The sequence below is a fragment of the Ostrea edulis genome, chromosome 2 (genome assembly GCF_947568905.1).
Source record: "Ostrea edulis chromosome 2, xbOstEdul1.1, whole genome shotgun sequence".
NCBI classification, from domain to species: Eukaryota; Metazoa; Mollusca; class Bivalvia; order Ostreida; family Ostreidae; genus Ostrea; species Ostrea edulis.
Window position 1 is genome coordinate 90,549,620 of NC_079165.1, and position 20,771 is coordinate 90,570,390.

Consider the following 20,771-nt stretch of genomic DNA (forward strand, 5'->3'; position numbering starts at 1 on the left):
ATTTTTCAATTGCAAAAAACATTGATTCTATAGTAATTCAGATTTAAGCAATATTGTGTTTACCCTTTTATCCAGGCTACATAGAACTGATATGAAACCATCAGATTTAACAGTTTTAGGACTTTATTGACAAGTCATTTATGCTATAATGGTGTTTTAATTCCAATGTTCTTCTAAATATACACGTATATAAATATTTAAGTCTATCACAAAGTCATTGTCAAGCTCTTCTGTATTTCATTGTTTTAGCAGAATTTCTGTCGACTTGAACCTGCAAAATAAGAAAAAGAGCATAGGAAACGTACATAATACTGGCATCTGTCATAAGCTCACATAGGGCATTTTTTTTTAATGCCATGAGTTATAGAACTTGGGTAGTATCAGCCATCATGAAGCTGTGACATACTTTCATTTGCATTGTATGAATAAAATTTCCTAACACAAACCAAGAGCTCTGTGTGTAAAATATTTTTCCAAAACTGACCAAGTTAAACCTGTAATTTTTTCAAACTTCAAAGAAAATGATTTGGAATCAAAATCTTTCATATACAGGCATCTTAAAGTTGTTTAAGAAGGCCTCAGCTTGAAATGAAATGGATAAACCATGTACTCACTTTGTAATATTTCCTTAAAACCGATTAAGCTCAACTACTAGTAATTTTCTCAAAACATAAAGAAAATCAAAATCTTTGCCACATGCATATCTTCAATACCCACCAAGAGCTGTGTAAAATAGATCTGCACCAAATACACTGACCACTATCTACATGACTTGGATTCATACAACTAAAAACCCAAAGTTGTTGAATGAAGGATAAAATATTTCTTCTAGATTCACCCCTTATACATCTCTACATGGATTATGAATCTCATTTCTACCAATAGCTGAACTCGGCATAGCTACAATGACAATATTGCTAGTTTTGAATGTCTCTGCATAGCTACAATGACAAAATTGCTAGGTTTGGATGTCTTGGCATAGCTACAATGACAATATTGCTAGGTTTGAATGTTTAGGCATAGCTATACTGACAATATTGCTAGTTTTGAATGTCTCTGCATAGCTACAATGACAAAATTGCTAGGTTTGAATGTCTTGGCATAGCTACAATGACAATATTGCTAGGTTTGAATGTCTAGGCATAGCTATACTGACAATATTGCTGTTAGAAAGTCTATTTTAGGCATAGCTACACTGAAAATATTGCTAGGTTAGAATGTATATTTCAAGCATAACTATGCTGACAATATTGCTAGGTTAGAAAGTTTATTTTGGGCATAGCTACACTGACAATATTGCTAGCTTAGAATATCTATTTGAGGCATGGCTACAATGACAATATTGCTAGGTTTGAATGTATAGGTATAGCTACACTGACAATATTGCTAGGAATGAATGTCTATTTTAAAGTAGGCTGAACTAGATTTATCACATGAATTTGATTTAATTGTATCAAATGGCAAAGACAGCAAGTTTATCATAATACCATTATCTATTAATAAATGGATATCAAGCAGTGTGGTTTGATGTATTTTCTAATGCACTGATACTAAAGGCAACACTACTGACAGCAATACTGCAATAAGCAAAACATCACAGCAACACAATCATGCTGGCACCCTGTGATGGCAGTCACTAATAGCAGGTCTTCAGTCCAAGCTTTTTGCATTCCATAACAAAAAAGAATATATAACAAAATTGATATGCATAGCCATGTCCCCCACAGCCACAAAAAAAGTTGGAGTACAAAAGTTCCATAACTCATGTAAAAATTTTCAAATCAAAATGACAGCGCAATGTGATCAACTTCATTCGGTGAATAACAATCCTACAAAATCTGTTGAGTGGTCTCTGAGGAGTTGCATCCACAGTGTGCCTATAGTGTAGCATGTACAAAGTCAACAAAGTCCCATAACTCCTGTAAAATTTGTCAAATCAAAATGACGGTGCAATGAGCAACTAAATATGGTGATTAACAATCCTTTAAATTTGAACAAAATCTGTTGAGTGATTTCAGGAAAGTTACGTCCATAAAGTGAAGTGGGACGGATGGACACTGGTATTTCTATGTCCCCTTGGACAAAAATACACGAGCCCCATTTCTTATTACTATATGACAATTCGATGCATGTATTCTGGTATATTGTAGTTGGTTGATCATGTTATTTTCTCCTTTTTGAAATAATACAGGGCTCATATATTCTTTATTTTATCGAATAACACGATCTTGGACTGGGACCAAAGACCAGCTTTTCATCACTACCCCCTATGACACTATGGAATACTTCCAGGTTTTTAATTCTCGGTTTTAGTCACTACCCCCTATGACACTATGGAATACTTACAGGTTTTTAATTCTGTTAACTTGGTCCTGGGTGTTTACATCCCCAGACTGGAGGTTCATAGATTCCCCCAGCACTAACTGAGTGTCCATCTCCACTGTGCTACGTGCTGGTGTGCTGGATAACCTCGGGTCTCGTGTATCGTGACTAGTGGAACAGAAGGTTGTGTCTGGGGTCCTCTCCTGACTTGGGGGTCGTGTCACATGATGGATCGGTGAAAACATGACCAGGGTTGATTCATCGTACAAGGCAGACTGAAGTGGAGGACCCTGTAAACTGGAGGGTTTTCCCGTCGTCTGATTTGCTGTAGATATTTGCTGAAGCTCCATTTGATTGTTTGGCAGTCCAGAAACATGGACAGGATTACCTACAGATAAACATAGTGGCTTTGTAAGAAACAGGCTTGACTTCCTACACAAAAACATACTAATATTATGGTTTGGTTCCTAGTTGATATTTTTCTACAATACTGTTTGCATATCAGCACTTGTATTAAAAGAGCATTCTCTATGAAGAACGAGAACAGAAGTAATAGAGTGTGCTGTTGATAGTCCCAACACATGTAAATATGGTTACACAAATTTTTCCATAAGTACGAAAGCCACTGAATTTTAAATATGCTGAAATAAGTATCTTACTGTGGAGCACTTTATCAAGTTTCTTACATCAACTACTACCTCATTCAAATTGGCTCTCATTATAAGAGACTTACATGTATCACATCTCAACCAATAGTCATTAAATACGCCAACTGACATGGTGGCTGTTGTGACAAATGTTTGGTTTACAATTATCACTTGTAGTTTATACAATTCCCATGAAATAATCCCCAATGTACCTGCTCTGTTCTTCTGCATAGAGCTACTCGAAGGTCTGGTTATTTCTGATACAACATTGCTTTGCTGCCTCTGGTTCTGAACACTTGCTGCGGTATTTCTAGATGTCATTTGCTGAGATTCCACGCTGTGATTAATAGACTGAGGTATAGGCTGCTCCGGGTTTTTTTGAGAACCAGTTAAAACCACCTCCATCTACAGTTTAAATCGACTGTTACAATTTCCAGTGTAATGTAAACAACATTGTTCCCATTATTTGAAAAATGTTATTTGCAAATACAAATACAGTCAAACCTCTCTATATCGAAATCAATAGGACTGAAAAAAAACAACCCTGTGATACTCAATGATTCGAGATATCAAGGGTAAAATACTTAAAGAAAGCAGAAGTGAGCAAGCTTACATACCCTATGCTCCAACATTGCTTGACAATGCCTCACATAATGAATGGTAATGCTATGCATTACTGCAAGAACAGGACAGATGGGCTCAAAGTTCAATAGGGGCATAACTCCCAGAAAAATTATTGAATCAGAATTTTCTGGGAATATGCACATCTACACAGTGTGTCCTTATCAACTACAAAGTTTCATGAAATTCTGTTGAGCAGTCTCGTAGGAGTTGCGCTGACAAGAAAGGGACCGATGGACGAGTCAAAAACATTATACCCTCCGCAACTTTGTTGCATGGGGTATAATAAGTGGTTGGGACTTCTGAATCACTTCAACATATCCATGGTATTCTAGATGTTGATGTTTGAGATACTGACATACAATTGTATTAAATATAACTGATTTTGAAGTGAGTAATGTGCTCTCTTGTAAGCATGTGGAAAATTTCCATCATGCATGCGAAAAATTTCAATCATGCATGTGAAAATTCCCATCATGCATTTACCTTGGATTCCATCATAGAAACTCGGTTTTCCACAAGAATCATGCGAGCGTTTAGCGATTCTATAGACCTCGTCAATCCTGATTCCAGAGTCCCAAAACATTTGGTCAGCTGTTCTATTGCCTGAAATATATCATCATGAATTTAGAATGAACTTTCTGGAATATTTTCAGATATCAAATCATGTAAAAATAAAGTTTACTGGACTATTAGTTTCATATTTGTTCTTGAACTTTATACCTGGTGTATTCAATGAATGTTACTCTACAAAGTTCTATAACCTGTACAACGGATGTTACTCTACAAAGTTCTATAACCTGTACAACGGATGTTACTCTACTAAAATCTATATCCTGTACAACAGATGTTACTCTACAAAGTTCTATAACCTGTACAACGCATATTACTCTACAACTTTAGCATGTAAAACAGGATTTTTTCCTTACATAACTGATACCGATAAACGGTAACATTTCCAATACCAAAACACGTTGATTTTCCCCCAATTTTGAGACTTAAAACTCCCAATGCACTTGTCAAAAAATAGACCACTGACATCGTAATTTACTTAGTCTGATACGTTGTACGAGTTAACTAAAATGTTCACTTCCGGAATTAAATCGAAAGTACAGGTCATAGCAGTATGCGTGTTGTAGAGCTACAATGATTCTAGAATGAGCCTACGACGATTCCTGATGTTTCACAACAGCAAACATTACCATAAAAAATTGTTTTGTTCTTTATTTTGTTCTTCTTTTAGTTGAAATCATTTGCCGATACATTGATAGAAAATTCCCAATTTGTTTGATTTTGACGCTATTTTTCCCAATTGAATGGGTACCAGTACCAGTGGGTAGAAAAGAAGAAAAAAAACGCTGGTAAAATGAATATTACTCTACATCTTTAGCATGTACAACAGATTAAACTGTAGATTCCTAAATCTACGCCAGGTATTTATTATTGTGTAATTTCGCAAGAAGCACCACTTGCAAAATAAAATCATTTGCTTTTATTTTCATATTGCATGTTAATAATCTTAAGCAATAGACCACTTGCAAAATTCATGATCACACAAGTTAACGTCCACGAGACATTTTGCGATATTAAGTATTTAAAAGAATAAGGAATCTACTGTAATCTACATTTATAACATGTACTATGGATGGTATATGTACCTGACATTTGTGGAATGTATGATGGATGATACTGGACACCCATTATACATTGTCCACAATATCGTCAAGGACACAGATACATACATGTGCATGTAAGAGGATAGGAGCAATACACATCTATTGCAACTTTACTGCCATCAAAGTAAGTATATTTGCAACATTAATACCAACTTTTCTGCTGACCTTAAGAATGTGAGTTTCATTTAGTGTGCGTTGATCATCCTGGACAGCTTGAGGTTCTGGTGGTTGGTTGCTGGAGTTTTTTACTGACTCCATGGTAACCCCATTGGGAGGCTCCATAATGGAATGTGCTGGAGTGGCAGCAATAACGGTCTCTATATCATCCTCTCGTTCCTCCTCCAATTCAAACTGACAATGTGTCGGAAAATCTGTAAAATGTAGACAATCATACAGCAGCAACATGCGTGAGGATATCTATGGATACATTCTTAAAAATATCTACCACATAACCATGCAATGATTTCCTACATGTTTTTAAGAGCGTGCACTTTCTAATATATCTTTCACTAAATCTATTTAAGGGCTCCTCCAGTTGAACATACTGGTTCTTGCTACAGAAAGCAATCTATAGCCATCCCCTCCCCTAAGGTCACTGAGAAATCTCGCATAAAATTACACCTAACATTGGGTTTGTCTGTTATTACTGCTTCCATGGAAGGCTGTATTCCTTGGTTTGCAGCTTTAATTGTTTCATTGTGGATGTTAATTTAGAACGCAATTTTTTTTCCTGTAATGATTGGTAGAAATTACCCGTCTTTGAATTCAAGGAACTTGCAGTTGTCAATTTTTTTTTTCATTTACAGGTACCAGTTTTAAATACATGTAATGATAAAACAGTCTTCACGAAAAACTTTGTGAAGCACAGGCCCTTCGGGCCTCCCAGTATAATAATATTGCAAGCCCGAACAATATTTTAATGGCCCAAAATGTTTTTTCTAATTTGACCACTTGTCATTTGCAAGGTACATCTGTACAAGCATATTCTACTGTAGGAAAATACATATCCAGATGACCATAGTTAAAGAACAACTGACATTATTATATCTTATTTTATTTTTCAACAGATGACATCAGAAGCTCATGTTCTACTGTGTTTTGTACACACCACGTACAAAACATTGTTTTCTCCCGAATTAAATCTCAGCAAAGGCCCACCCTCAATCCAATGGGGCTTAACTTTTCGATTTCTTTTTCTCCTTGTACTACTGGATTTTTTTTTTATTTATTTGGATCTGATGGTTGTGATTGCGAAATACGCTTGTGAGGTTTGGAATTTCACTGACGAGCCCCCTCCCTACACGGGTTGAATATTATTTTACGTCCCTCTTGAAAATATTTCACTCATATGGAGATGTCACCACTGCCGGTGAAGGGCTACATAATTTAGGCCTATGCTCGGCGCTTATGGCCATCGAGCAGGAAGGGATCTTTATCGTGCCACACCTGCTGTAACACGGGACCTCAGTTTTTGCCGTCTCATCCGAAGGACCGCCCCTATTAGTCGCCTCTTACGACAAGCAAGGGGGTACTGAGGACCTATTCTAACCCGAAACCCCACAGGAATCCCAACACGGACATTGGAAGTTAATGTAAATAAATAGTATGTGCATGTATTTTTTATATATGCACATACTATATATTTACATTAACTTCCCGTGCCTGTGCCTCCCTATACTTCATAAAAGGCAGGATGGTTGATCATTTTCCGATGCGAAATTTCATTGCTACATGTAAGTCATGACAAAGTCTGAGTCAATCTCACGCTATATTTGTAATATATACAAAACATACAGTAAAACATTTACAGGCCCTCCGGACTCCTGGGTTAAATATTTTTAGAAGCCCGATCCCGATTTTACTGGCATCGGGCCACCGGTTAACGTCGAAGACTGATAAAAACAAACATTTAAATTCAGCCCTTTAAATTGAAGTTGGTTTCCATCTAACAAAACCACACTTTTTTTCCGATATTAAATGACTTCAAGTCATTGTTTTATAATGGGTTATAGTCTCTCCTCTTATTCTGAAGATAATAAAGATAAACAATTATTTTTATCTGATTATACATCACTAAGCTATCCATATTTCAAAATGTGTCTATATCCCCCTCCCCCTCTCCCAATCTACACCCACTGTACTTTTAACTGGAACAGCCCAAACTCAAAACCAAGTACTTTCAACTGAGTGTTGAATCTTGTTAAAATGAATAAACTGTTCAAAGTCATACCATGGGAATATGAAACTGCTGATTTAGTTTTTGCAATGCTAGGTGTGATAACTGCCCAGTTAAAGCCCCTAACATCTCTTCCAGCAGATGGTAGCACCTCCTTTGTGACTCTTGGTGGAGAGGTCACACTGGCTACATGAACTGGTGGCGACTCTTGGATACGATAGTCATTGTCTGCAGATTCCGAAGAGGATGATGTGTCAGCATCTCTGGTTGGTGGATAGTTGTCTGAAGATTTGCTAATTGATTTTGGGTGAGAGACATGCCTTGGAATATTCCCAACTGGCTGGAGTAACTCATTGACAACCTGTTAATTCAAATTTTCTTTGTTGGGTGCTTTTGCTTATTTAACCAAAAAAGATACATTTATGTCATGATGAACTTCACAGAAGTACCTGTACATTTCATTTTAAGACCTTTTAGAAAAATTACCTATAGGAATAAATGTATTTAATACAAGAGGATTGAGATCTGAATGCGAAAAAATGCTTTTCAAAAGTAGCAATAGTAAAACTGTCTACCTGGGGTTGATCCACATCTGTGAGTGATCGTGGGGACACGCCCACACTCCTTGGGTCCTGCCCTCCCTCCCTCTGTGAACTTCCTATAGAGGATCTAGGTCTCGTCCTCTGAGAATCAGCTCTCACCTGCGTAAGGTCAGTCACCTTGGTCTTGTTTGGCTGTCAACAAAGTGATGTACAAATACACACTCAGACAGAAAGTCAAAAGCACTTCAAATAAAGCTCACTGAATATATGTATATGTTCAGTCCCACAGAACTCTGTTCCTGTTGGAGAGCCATGATCTAATAGTAATTCAGATATACATTTACTCTTGTGAAGATAAGAGCTTTGTCTCTCTTGATCTAATAATAACTCAAAATATATACTAACCCTCATGGAGACCACCTGTCCTAAGCTGCTTGTCGTAGTGGTGGAGGCCTTTTTAGGAGGCTGGAGAGATTTATTCTTGTGTTGTACCAGTTTCAACACGTCTGTGCACATAATAATTTTCCTTTCAACAAATCCGCTATTGAAAAACTGCTCCTTTGTTATTGGAGGTTTGTAATGGAACAAGTCTCTCAAAATCTGTAGATGGCAATTGATTTCAAATGAGTAAAGGTGTAAAACACGCCCATCAAATTGACATGTAAAACCATGTGACCTGTGTGGTGTTGGACTCCATTCATTTAAAAAAAAAAAAAACAACAAACAACTTTTTTAAAAACTCCATTGGGGATTAATTTCAGCAGTTTTAATTTTCACGTTTTTCTCTCTTCTGAAATAATTGCAGTTTGAATTTGCGGATTTGTACTTTTAAAAAAGGCTAGCTGTGAGTTTTCAGGTTGCACTGGGCTTTGATGAATGCTTGAAGAAGGTATGTTTGGACACAAAATACAGTATAGATGCATGCTAGCAGTTATTTGATATTAAATCTTTTGAGATAGTGATGCAATAATACAACAATCAATAAGGCCTAAACTATGTGGATTTTTGTGTGTGTGCCTTAAATCAAAAGTTTTTATAAAGGGTGGATCTGTAGTTCTGAGGTCTGTGCCAATGTTTTCTCAGAGAACTACAGAACTACAACTGAGGAAAAACTACATGGCCACTGCACAGAGTAGATACCACTCAGATCAAAGAACTACAGGACTCAGAAGGCAAATTTCAAATCAGAAGATGCTAAAATTGATATACACCATGAACAGTAAACACAGTAGCCCTTACAGAGTTTCCAAAATTTATCAGCCCAACGGTTTTGACCAATAAAAGGAGATAATAAATATCATTGTTTGGACTGGTAAAATTATCAAAGTGACTGGCATGTAAGAGATACAGAAAAGTACTTTGTACCTTGTAACACCCCTCTATAAAGCGTAGGTCTGTCTTGGTATATAACTCGGTGTCTGTGCTGGCAATCAGTTCTGCGATTTCACAGCTGTAGGTGGTAAAGGCGTAGTGATAGATAGGAAGCAGTGCTGAGGCCTTTCCCTGCGCCAAACTATAAAGTACAATGAAGTAATGTTGACAACATGACCTCAAAACAACTTTAATTTCGCGATGCACCGCACAGCCCTAGTGTTGCCCTTCATTAAACCGGAATTTCAACAGTGTAAGTAGCGCAGTTAGTGAGGTGCTCACTTCGTGATCAGAAGATTGCGGGGTTCTATCCCTGGTCACACCAGACTCACCAACACTCAACACTAGAAGTGAAAGTTGTGTGAAGAAGACTTCAAGTAAACATTGAGGTCCTGCATCACCTGGGTGTTGGCATGACGACGCCTCAGTGCTAAGATTTGGTTCCTGTTTCTGACATACCTGTTTAAGTCTAAGCTTTCCTGATACTTCATTATCTTTAGTTCTTTCTGAAGTTTCCTGATATTGTTAGTCAGATCACCAGTTGCCATGGTCTGTAAAAAAAGAACAAGGTGTGATGATAGATAATCTGTACTCTTAAATTATTATAAAATTACTGAATAATTTACACATCAGTGTTATAACTATTACATCATAATCAGGAATTCTAAAATTATCTACAGAAGATGCTAATTATCCGATTATATAATAATGTTCCATTCTGCATGCACTATGCCAAAACAGTATTCAGAATTTTGACACAAATGCATGATCTGAGGATGATAAAACACCGATTGCTAATTTGGCATAGTGCGTACAAAATGCCACGTCGACTGTCAATATATCAGGGTGTGGTATTTACGTTTTCTCTGAGAAGAGGTCGATTATTCTGAATGCATTTTCAATGTTGATTGATGTGGCAACATTTCAATCATGATATTGATTAATTTGTAATTAATAATGGTAAATATATTCAAAATGGTCATTTCTGTGTTAATTAAATATTTGGACAAGTTTTCCTTATAACTATTATATTGGTTAATAGTACACTTTGGTCAATATCTGCAATCATTATAGCATTTCTCTATATTAATGGATAGCACATTGCTCACAGGGGTTCGTCAGGAATTTTTATGTCTTAACAAAATTTGACCCTCTCTGTCTAAACATATGATTGTATTTATAGAATAGAAAGGGGTCAATTTGTGATGAGCCCCTGTGATTTCCTTAGCAAGTGTGAGTTCCAGGGATCAAGCCAGCATTTCAGCAACAAGTTTTCTCATTATAATATACAGAGTTGTTTCAGTTCACTCTTCATGAAAAATTTCAACATGGCAAAAAAAGTGATTGATCTACATTGCAATATACAGATATCTCAATACTCATCTATAAATATATGTCATACACTTCGGCCTAGATGTTTTGACCCAAAAAGGTGGACATTTTTTTTTTGGGGGGGGGGGGGGGGGGGGGGCTTTATATATTGCACATAATATTACTATTTCACACAACCTCATAGTATATTGACACTTTGGTCCAATGATATTTCCGCTCATTTATTCCTTTTTTGGTGGCGGAGTGTCTTATATTGTCACCCGTATAAATTTTTCCATCTCTATTTGGCACAATCCCTGCCCTTGTATATCATCCGTAGTTTCCTCCCAACAATATAGAATGTTGACGCATCTGCCCTATGACTTTCAGGCCAGAGACATCACTTTGCGTCTCACATTATGTGATTGGCTCTTCAATCTCCCGACCACCTTGGCCTTTTTCTTAGCAATGAACAAAAATATACGAAGTAGCTATTAAAATTTGTCACAGGCGCATTATTTCATGGTTAAAAGCTAGTTTTGATACATAACTTAATAGAATTAATTATTTGATGATGATATATAATCAGTCAAAATTAACTAAGGTGAAATGCTTAATGAGTATCTTGAGTATGTTTTAGAAAGATGACGCAAGTGCAAGCCAGTCAGATAACGCAACTCGCAAAGTGATGTCACAACCTCTTTTAAGGCTGTCAATGAACGTAAAAGCTCAGGTACAATGAAATAAATGGCAAAATACGACAAATAAAACGGATGGCATGGGATTTAGATGAAAGACATAATTAGAACTACATTAGCTTGATGAGATATTCACAGAAATTCCTTCAATAGAGTTGGTTTATATCCCATGAATCGGTCTTGAAGCAGATAGCCCCCTATTTGTTTACATGATTTGTTGCAGAGTGTTGGTAAAATGGGTGGTAAAAACCAGGCCGGGTCACCTTCGTAAACCGATTTTGTTAGTTTTCTTCGTTGATATATCTTTGCTTGTTTTGAAACTTACAGAATATATTCTTAATGACACATTTAGTCTTCGGTACAAAATTTAGCACATAATATTATATACCTACAGATAAAGAATGCGATGATTGTAAAAAATCTGGTTGGTAAAATGGGTAGCGAGACGAGCTCACACATTATTGCATATTTTCTGTAAACTATGCACCTACTGCTGAAAACCTTACATTTTTTCAATTCATAGAGTTGAATTTGATATTCAATGCATTATTTGACTATTTCAATGCCTTTTATTTTACCTACTGGTGATTTTTTCAAACCCAAGCCAAGAGGAAACTGGATGCGGTTGACCCAGGCCGGCGTTATTTATTCCGATTTAGTTGCTACTGTTTTTGATTAATTAACCGTAATTGTGAGATCAAAGTGATATCCATTCATAATTAGTAACTGATGGGAAGCTGAATTACGTTTAGGATGCATCGAAGATGAAAGTGACAGCTAACACCTTCAGTTTATTCGGAATTTTAATATTCGGCCATAGGTTACCCATGTCCGGTTTCCTTTTGACCCGGGTTTAAATAAATCGTAAATATCAAATATGTAAGATTCACATAACAGGTACTGCAGCATTTTGGTGATAAATTGATGTATCATCCAGATTAAGAAGTTTCACATCAAATGAAAATAAAGTAACGAAGAAAACTAAAAAATTCGGATTACGAAGGTGACCTGGCCTGGTTTTTACTACCCATTTTACCAACTATCTTTGTTGCACACCTTTACAAAATACAAATATTTATTGGCACAAACACAATTACAATAATTGGCAAAGGCCCATTGAACATCATTACATAATGTTTACATAATTTTTATGTAGTCGAAAGTAATTGACTTCTGTATTCAAAACAGTCTCTGATTTTCACAGTAATTTTTAAGACTATGTATATCACTGTTAAAATATATTTGTAACATGTATCTTTCATTGTCCAGAGTAATATGTTTCTTAGGCAGGTGTTCCTTAGCTTAGAATAAAGATTTACATTGAAAAAGAAAATGAATTTCATCCTCGATCATACCAGTATTGCAAGCATTACAACATCTTTCATTCATTGATGTGGAATTATATCTACCACTTTCTATTGCAAGTTTATGTGCACTTAATCTAATTCTACTAAGAGAGGATCTTTCAAATCTTTTTCTGAGTAAATCAACATATGGACTTCTTTTTCTTGTGTATATTTTTTAAAAATAAAATTCAAGGTTTTTTTTAACCGAAGATTTTTGATGACTGCTCCTGGGTGCACTGGTCAATGATTCTTTGTTTTATGTTTGGTAAAATGTGTTGAATTGCATCTTTATATTTTGTAATGTTTGAAAATCCCAGATTATCTAGAACAGGAAATATTTTCCTGGTCCAGTATTGTAATCACTTGTGGACTCGCATGTGGTTATCTCAGAAGCTTGCAGAAGGTACGACATATGAGGGTGATCGGTGGGGAAATAACATATTTTGGATAAACTATTGGTTCTGTATAAAAATAATTTCCCTCTAGAAGGGGGTGGGTATATGCACAAGATCTATACAAGCTATCTTGTATTATCATCACACTTCACAGGGCTCGAAATTAACATATGTCCGTCAGTCTGTGACTGGCTAAATGTCTGGCGGACTGACTGACATTTGTTTTAGTCAGTCTGATGGGACTGGTTAATTTTCTAAAGAATCATTTTGGAAAATATACTCAATATGAAATTTCATACACATTTGGCATGCTTCGATCTGTTTAATCAATCGGACAAATCTGATTCGTAAATATAAATCCCACATTTAAGTGTTACAATATTGTCTAAGGCATAATGAGTCAAATTTCATTTTAATGATATCAACAAAATATATTTGATTATTTCTGGAAAACTCTGTTGGATTGGTAATTTTTTCTGTGGACTGGTTAAAATTATACCCCATCAGTCCGGCTGGACTGGTGACATAAAAAGTTAGCTTCAAGCCCTGCTTCAGCTGCCTGTGATCTGCATTATGTTGATTCTACTAAATATATCCCGACAACCAAATGCAAGCTTTTTAGGACTATGAGACATAGATGTTTCGTATGCTAAATTGGACAAAAGAATTGTCCCTATTGTAACCTGGTTACAAAATTGCTGCCCGTGGAAACTGCTCCGATTTCTTGACATATCTATACTTACATGTAATACAAATAAGTATTATCATGTTCAAAATGTCTCGTGTATGAACATTGCTCATACTAATAGTGCATATTTTGCTCTTGTTTCGTTCTCTTCTTTATATCATCATTTTTTAAGAATAAGCATTGCACATTGAAATGTTAACAATCATGTATGCTGTATGCCAAAGAGGGCCCTAATTTGGAAATAAATCATATTCTCAGTGTTCGCGAAGGTCTAAATTATATTACCAGTCATTCGGTCTGGTAAAATTTCTGTTTTTACCAGACCGAATGATGATTTACCAGACCGAACGAAAGTCATATACAAATAAACAAAAACTGACAGTGCACCAATATTTATTATTTAATCTCTAACTAGCTCAAACATCAATGCCCAATTATCATGTTCATCTCGAAATTCATCACAATAATGATCGTTTTCGTCATCATCCTTGGACTCATAAATTTCTTCTAGAGCAAACATGTCGTCGTTGTCCATAACTGCGTTTTCTGCTGAGCCTGGAAATTAATAAATTGTAGTGTAGTTGTTATTAAATTTGACTTGTGATACTTATGAATATTGTCAAAAATCATAAAATTATATGCGAAATTACTATACATACCTTGAAATTCATCAGCTTCAGAATCAGTTGTGTCTTTGTCCATGCTCTCAGGAATGTTATTTATGTCTGTGTTTTCTGACAAATCTAGGGGAAAAAATAAGCTTTTCAATATTGAGAGATTAGAAAGAAATTGGGGGGAGGGGGATTTAAGTTTACCAACCTTGAAGTTCAGTGATGTCAATGGAGGATCCCACATCAATCACATTGGTGGACTGACCAGCTTTCTTTGCCCTCTGGTAGTTTGGCAGACGTGGCTTCAGAGCTAAGGACTGTGGTAGAAAATGTGAAGCAACTGATAACAAATAGAGAATAATGCATTTGTATCAGCTAGTATGAAATTCCATCACTTGACAAAGTTGTTTTGAGAGAAAAAAAAAATCAATTAATTCATGTATATTCAAATATTGTTTCTTTAATTTGATAATGCAAATTATGTCATTCAATACTAAATTTGAATTACCAGCCATTTGTCAATAGATGACGTAGGGTCAAATTCTGTAACTCGTGGACTTTGAAGTTTGACCATGAGAATATCGTTGAGGGTAGAGGTTTGAAGGCGTGTTCGTCTACTTGTCTTAACAAGTTTCATGTGAGAAAAAGTAGTCTCACAGCTGACGCTTGTAGGGGGAATGCATCCTAGAAGCTCAATCACGGCCATCAGCATTGGAAACTCAGGATCATGAGCATCACACCATTTCAATTCCTGAACTTTACTTCCATGTCTGTAATTATATTGATTAATTTATGATGATACTGAAATTTTATTTTGGCATACCAGTCATAACATTATGATATTTAGTTTTAATATCACCACTGGGATAGGAACCTACTTTCTGTAGAGAATTTTCTTGAAAAGCCTGAGCTCATTCATGGTCTCCTGAACAGAAAAATCTGGTATGGCTCTTAGAAGAGTTTTGCTGTAATGGTTGGCAATGGTCATTATTTCTGTTTCAGCAAAGACTGAAATGAAATAAACAATAATAAATCAGAGGTCTTTTATTTGTACATGGTGATGCCAAATGGTTAAGTCAATAAGTGAATATTAAAATTACAGAGTCACACAATACTATTACAGCATATATTGTGTCATTGTTATTGTAAATAATGTACATAATTATAAAGTATATGATCATCATAATGCGAATCGCACTTTATCAGAACAACCATATCTTACCAGTTTACTTAATAACTTGATTTCATATCAATTGAATGCGTATGTTGAAGAATATAAAGTCTTTTACACTACAGTCTACATTAATTTGTAAACAGACAAACACATTCATATGAATAACACAGAAGCAGTAACATTTATGATTAATTGAATAAAACCAAAACGTGTCAACTAAAACAAAACATCAACAAAGAACTTTAACAAAGTTTGTTGATATAACCTCCTAAATCTGGACTTTCAACTGTTGGCCAATTCTTAAAGTGCAGAATTCTTGTTGAGTTCATAACATTCGTTTCAGAAACGCCCAACTCAAATCTCTCTTTCAGTGCATCTATGAGCCCACTAAGAATTTCATTCTTGTATGACAACGAAGGTGTATTACCCCGCAGAGTAATGCCCTCATATGTGCCTGCTTCCATAATTTCGGAAACACTTTTAAGGTCCCTAAATGACAAAGTAATTTTTGATCTACTTATGTTATTGCTTTTTGATTAAGAAGCAAAGCAAAACATTTTTCACATGCATCTCAGTATTATTTAAAGAGACAAATGAGATTGATTTTATTTTATACATAAAATTTACATGAATGATTCAGAGTGTTAACACTTCAGTGAGTCTTACCTGGTCTTGAACTCTTCCAACAACTCTATGGTGGATTCTGCCCAAATAACACTATCAGCCACAGTGGATTCTGTTTTTTGCAGTTTAAGCGACAGTCTCATGAGAGGTTCTAAAGCTTCCTGTTAATAAAATTTGATGACAACACACATGAAGATGATGGAATGTGGAGATTTGCTTTATGCATGTATGATGATGTTTGATACAGTTTAATTTAAAGAATTTATCAGCTCTCAGTTATTGTCGTAATTATGAGACATTTGATTTCTTGAATAGTTACCATATCTACCAATTGTCGGACTAATGTTTGATTTATTCTATAAAGTACAAACCTGGAGAAAAAGAACAAAGCACACAAGGTCTTTCCTCAACAAGATCTTTGCCAGGCCCTCTGCTTTAGGATTCTTGTGGCTCAGGCTACAGAGATGTGCCTCATATGCTTGGAAAGTACGCATCATGTTGTTCATCCCACGGAACAAATGGGCTAGCCAACGTGTTCCGGTCACCTTTGTAGGCACCACACCCTTCACATTTAAAGCTCTGATAGCATCAAGTAGCCCCCGCTTGTTTTTGTACTGTTTTGTGTAAAAATAGTACAGACCTATCAGTAACGTCATAAGTCTATCGTACAGTTTGCTTTTTTTGAGTACATCCCTGAACGCCAGTTCAAGTCTATGCGCAAAGCAATGGACATTAACAAGTTCATCGTTAATGTTGTTTTTCAACAGAGCAGAGAGTCCTCCTTTTTTCCCCACCATGTTTGAGGCCCCATCACTCCCCATTCCAACCAGTTTTGCTGTAAATAGTAATTGCAACCAAATGTTATCATGTTTCTAATTCTATACATTGTTTTTTGATAAAATTTAATTATTAACTTTCGTTTCGTCATGTCTCTGCTGAAATAGTGGCAGGACTGACTGAATGAACTAAATTCCTTTTCTTTTAGATATTTGAATGTTATGCATAATTTACGTAGTGATTTCAGATTAGTCACTGCATATTGTGACAGAGCATATATATGTAATTTCAACAATAACATAGACATGTACCACTACCTTCAAAAAGATGTACCTTTATCAATCCTGCAATCAGTAAACACCTTCATCAAAAAGGATTCCAAGTCAACTGCACAGGTGCTATTTGGTGTTCCAATTGCTAGGAATCTCTCTGTGACTTTTCCATGCAAGGAGAACCGCAAATAAAGTGCCTCCTGTTCATCACCACTGATGTCAGTTGATCCGTCCATCATGATAGAGAAAAAGTTGACTTTGCTGAGAAAATCTACAGTGTTGTCTCTCTCGGTAGCAGCTATTGACTTCACAAATTCAATGGCAGCTTTGTCGTTGATATATGTGCCGCCTAGATCAATACCTTAAAGATATAATATTACATAAGCTATTTTAGGTTGATATTTCATAACAAGAAAACACAAGTTCTAGAGATTTTTTAGACGTAAGACCAGCATATAATATAAAAATTTACATGTACTTTACCTTTAACTTGATCCAATGAACACAACCATGTGTAGTCACGCATTGGCCGATTGTGCTTCATAACAGCATGAGCATTTCGAAATAAAAAAACAAGTCTGTCTTTTTCAGCTTTTCTTAACGACTGTAAAGCTTTGCCGGCAGAAGTGTTGGTCAAAATATCCGACCCTGTCTTAGCAGACGCATTTTGAAATTCTATGGCCTTTTTATGAGCAACGCTGGACTCGTGGTCGACCACAGCAGTCACTCTGAAATTTGTGCATCCGTCTAAAAAGGTGTTCTGACCTTTTAAGTTTGAGCTTATTCCAGTTGGGGTACGATTGGAACCTGACTTTGAAGCATAACGCTCGACACACACTGAACAAGTCATTGCACTTTTCTCGTCGTTGTAAGTCAGCCATGATCGCCCCTCCTTCCATTTTGGGTTAAATTTTCGTGGAGGTCTTTTCGCCTCGTAATTCTTGTTGTTTTTCGTTGAATCGGGATTGCTAAGCTTTAGTTTTTTTCCTGGTATAGCACCCTCAACAAATTTCAGTCCCAACATTTCACGGTTTATACCGGAACTAAAATACTGTATGTAAATGTCGAACCCGATATATTTAGAAGCGACGATCCCGTGTTGGAGTACGATAACAACGACACTTTTTGAAAACCATTTTAGGAATCCATGGAAAAGATGAACATGTTTTGAATTTCAATTTTATTTTATTCATTTATCATTATTCTCCCAGTTTTCATTGCCTCTACATTACCGGACATTTGGTCCGTCACGATTCTAACTTTTACCGGACCGAGTCTATTTTTACCGGACTTGTCCGACGGTCCGACGAACCTTCGGAAACACTGTATTCTATTTTACCAAATGCTGCAGCCGCCTGATTTATCACCTGGTCGCAGGCTGGTAACAGCATTTGCAAGGGTGTGAAAATGTATTAATGTAATTAACAATAAAACATCAACAGAGTAACTATATGACCACCTTTTGATCTCCAAATTCAATCCGCAGCTGTACCAGCTCACAAGTCTTGACAATTTTCAAAACGTGTTTTGGCGCGTCTTGGTGTACGAATTACTGGTATCTCATGCCCGTTTATCATGATAACGTAGTTGGGTGGGTGTAAATGTAGTCCGGTGTAGCGGTGACCACGGTCGCTGGTGCTCAGGGTCGCTCTAAATATAGCGGTAGCCCTGCTGTTCGACGCTCGCATAATTCGACCCATAGGTAATTGTAAACATTTTATATGGTTGTAATCAGCAATTAGTGTGAAGTTTGGTGATGAAAAAAAAACCCAAAAGACAATAAAACAATTGGTATTATTGAATTATTTTGTTTTAAAAACCAGAAAATGCTTTGGTTTTTAATTCTACATCTGAAATTGTGATCGGCATATGAACTTCATTTATGCACATATTTTAATAAGAAGACGTGCATTTTAACTAATATATTAAATTATATAACTAGTGCAGCTCCTTTAACAAAAATATCAACAGAAACTTACTAATAATTATTCATTTTACATGCAAGAATCATCGAGATCGGCATTCCACCAATGTCGTCCTGTACTCGAGCGATCGAGTCTCGACTGATTTATATCATTATGATTATGATAACAATACCTTGAAAGTAAGATAGTGGTTTAAAAAGAAAAAGTAAATAATATTGTTTTTATTGTCTATGATTTAATTGCTAGTATGAATAAATGCGAATCATGATCACACTGTACCAGTTTAATTCAAAACAAAGTTGTGACTCGAATTTCCTCTATTGTGTTTTTTAATATCGAAAAGCCATCAGCTATGTCAATGAAATATTTTTATGTAGATGTTGAAATGCTTAGGTATTTAGTTTTAATTTTTTGCGCAATTACTTATGAATTATAAATTTAAAGCAGATTTTCGACATAGTTTGTGGTCAGAATAATCCAAGCCCCATGACAAATTTTCATTTGTAATTAAATGAGCACAAAGCACAACTAGCCAATCCAATAAACTTATCATGGTTATGTAACACTAACCTGACTAAGAAGATAGGTGTCTGTTTTTGACCGACTCAGGTTTACATTTCTAGGTAAACATCATATCTATAGATATATCTAGTGTTTTTCAATGATGATATCAGACATTCAGTATTTGAAAAGTGGATAATTTATGTTGAATTAATGTTAAGAATGGAGATGTGGAGTTCATATCCCATTAAAATAATTTACTTCACGTAGTTCAAAGCACGTGAAATTAGTTTAAATTCATTTCTTTGAAAACATGCCAGAAGAAAATTTATACTGTTCGTTATCTTCACCTTGCATACTAATGCAATAATCAATTATCTTTGGAATGAAAATATGAATTATTTACCCTGTGAAAAACGAATAGAGAATATCCTATATATTGGACATTCTCGAGCATACAGTAAAAATGTGCATAATCATTTGCATGAAATTTCTATATGGTAGAGCCTTGATATTTAGGGGTCAAAGGGCAAGTATTATGACATCATTTACTGATCCTTTTAATTCTTTCTGCATTGAATTTGTCAATTCTCCAAAACATCCCAATTTCCCTCATTGTGATACATTTTAATCTGTGATCCATTTCAATCAGTCTGTTGATTTTTTTGTTGGATTTGAATTATACATTTTTTTCGAAGTAATCTGTAGAGTAGCATAATTTCATGTGAATTTGCAGTTTTTGAGCTACGTCTGTTCTTTAATAACATCAGGTTGCACTCAAATACAGTGGCAAATCTATACCTTACTGTGGGGTTTGGGGGGAGGTTAGCCCATTTAAAAAGAATGATTTAAAATGGTGCATTTTAATGCATTTCTTCCCTTCATTTGTAGTCACCACATCTTTTATATGTTTGGGTGTGGTAAAACAGAAAAGAAATATGCTGGTGTGACGTGTTGTCAGTATATTTTTCTGAATTAAAGTTAAAGTAACAGAAAAGCAGTTTTCGAAATTCGTTTAAAACTTAGTACAGACTGGGTTTATGCCAAAACTAGATGACATAGACCTCATCGAATTGGCATAGACCGCAACATTG

At 35.7% G+C, this 20,771-nt stretch overlaps 2 protein-coding genes across 3 annotated transcripts; both read right to left on the bottom strand.

Annotated features, from left to right (window-relative positions):
• Positions 1-105: 105 nt before the first annotated feature.
• LOC125682471 (uncharacterized) lies at positions 106-18,999 on the bottom strand. Its single transcript, XM_048923087.2, has 11 exons — positions 18,711-18,999; positions 9,815-9,906; positions 9,350-9,497; positions 8,390-8,584; positions 8,018-8,176; positions 7,497-7,803; positions 5,432-5,637; positions 4,077-4,196; positions 3,182-3,374; positions 2,347-2,710; positions 106-271 (listed from the first exon to the last, which is right to left on the bottom strand). Exons 2-11 carry the CDS (start codon positions 9,901-9,903, stop codon positions 238-240), a joined length of 1,815 nt encoding a protein of 604 aa, XP_048779044.2. The 5' UTR covers positions 9,904-9,906; positions 18,711-18,999; the 3' UTR covers positions 106-237.
• On the bottom strand, positions 14,170-18,605 carry LOC125661476 (zinc finger protein 862-like). Of its 2 annotated transcripts, XM_048893470.2 has the most exons (6): positions 16,245-16,716; positions 15,283-15,412; positions 14,913-15,174; positions 14,613-14,721; positions 14,453-14,536; positions 14,170-14,348 (listed from the first exon to the last, which is right to left on the bottom strand). In XM_048893470.2, exons 2-6 carry the CDS (start codon positions 15,390-15,392, stop codon positions 14,194-14,196), a joined length of 720 nt encoding a protein of 239 aa, XP_048749427.1. In that variant the 5' UTR covers positions 15,393-15,412; positions 16,245-16,716; the 3' UTR covers positions 14,170-14,193. The 2 variants fall into 2 exon arrangements, with proteins under 2 accessions (XP_048749427.1, XP_048749426.2); XM_048893469.2 differs by lacking the exons at positions 14,170-14,348; positions 14,453-14,536; positions 14,613-14,721; positions 14,913-15,174 and adding exons at positions 17,313-17,612; positions 17,735-18,605 and having other exon boundaries at positions 16,245-16,363; positions 16,574-17,037.
• Positions 19,000-20,771: the final 1,772 nt, after the last annotated feature.

What these genes read in the sequence shown, in the direction of transcription:
- LOC125661476 (XM_048893469.2), bottom strand. Translation starts at nt 18,275, where the DNA reads ATGTTGGGACTGAAATTTGTTGAGGGTGCTATACCAGGAAAAAAACTA. An exon ending in TGATTGCAGGATTGATAAAG is followed by an intron (nt 17,038 to 17,312) that starts GTACATCTTTTT and finishes TACTATTTACAG; the next exon opens with CAAAACTGGTTGGAATGGGG. An exon ending in GCTTTGTTCTTTTTCTCCAG is followed by an intron (nt 16,364 to 16,573) that starts GTTTGTACTTTA and finishes TTTTATTAACAG; the next exon opens with GAAGCTTTAGAACCTCTCAT.
- LOC125682471 (XM_048923087.2), bottom strand. Translation starts at nt 9,903, where the DNA reads ATGGCAACTGGTGATCTGACTAACAATATCAGGAAACTTCAGAAAGAA. An exon ending in CAGATGTGGATCAACCCCAG is followed by an intron (nt 7,804 to 8,017) that starts GTAGACAGTTTT and finishes TTGAATTAACAG; the next exon opens with GTTGTCAATGAGTTACTCCA. An exon ending in AGCAGTTTCATATTCCCATG is followed by an intron (nt 5,638 to 7,496) that starts GTATGACTTTGA and finishes TACATTTTACAG; the next exon opens with ATTTTCCGACACATTGTCAG.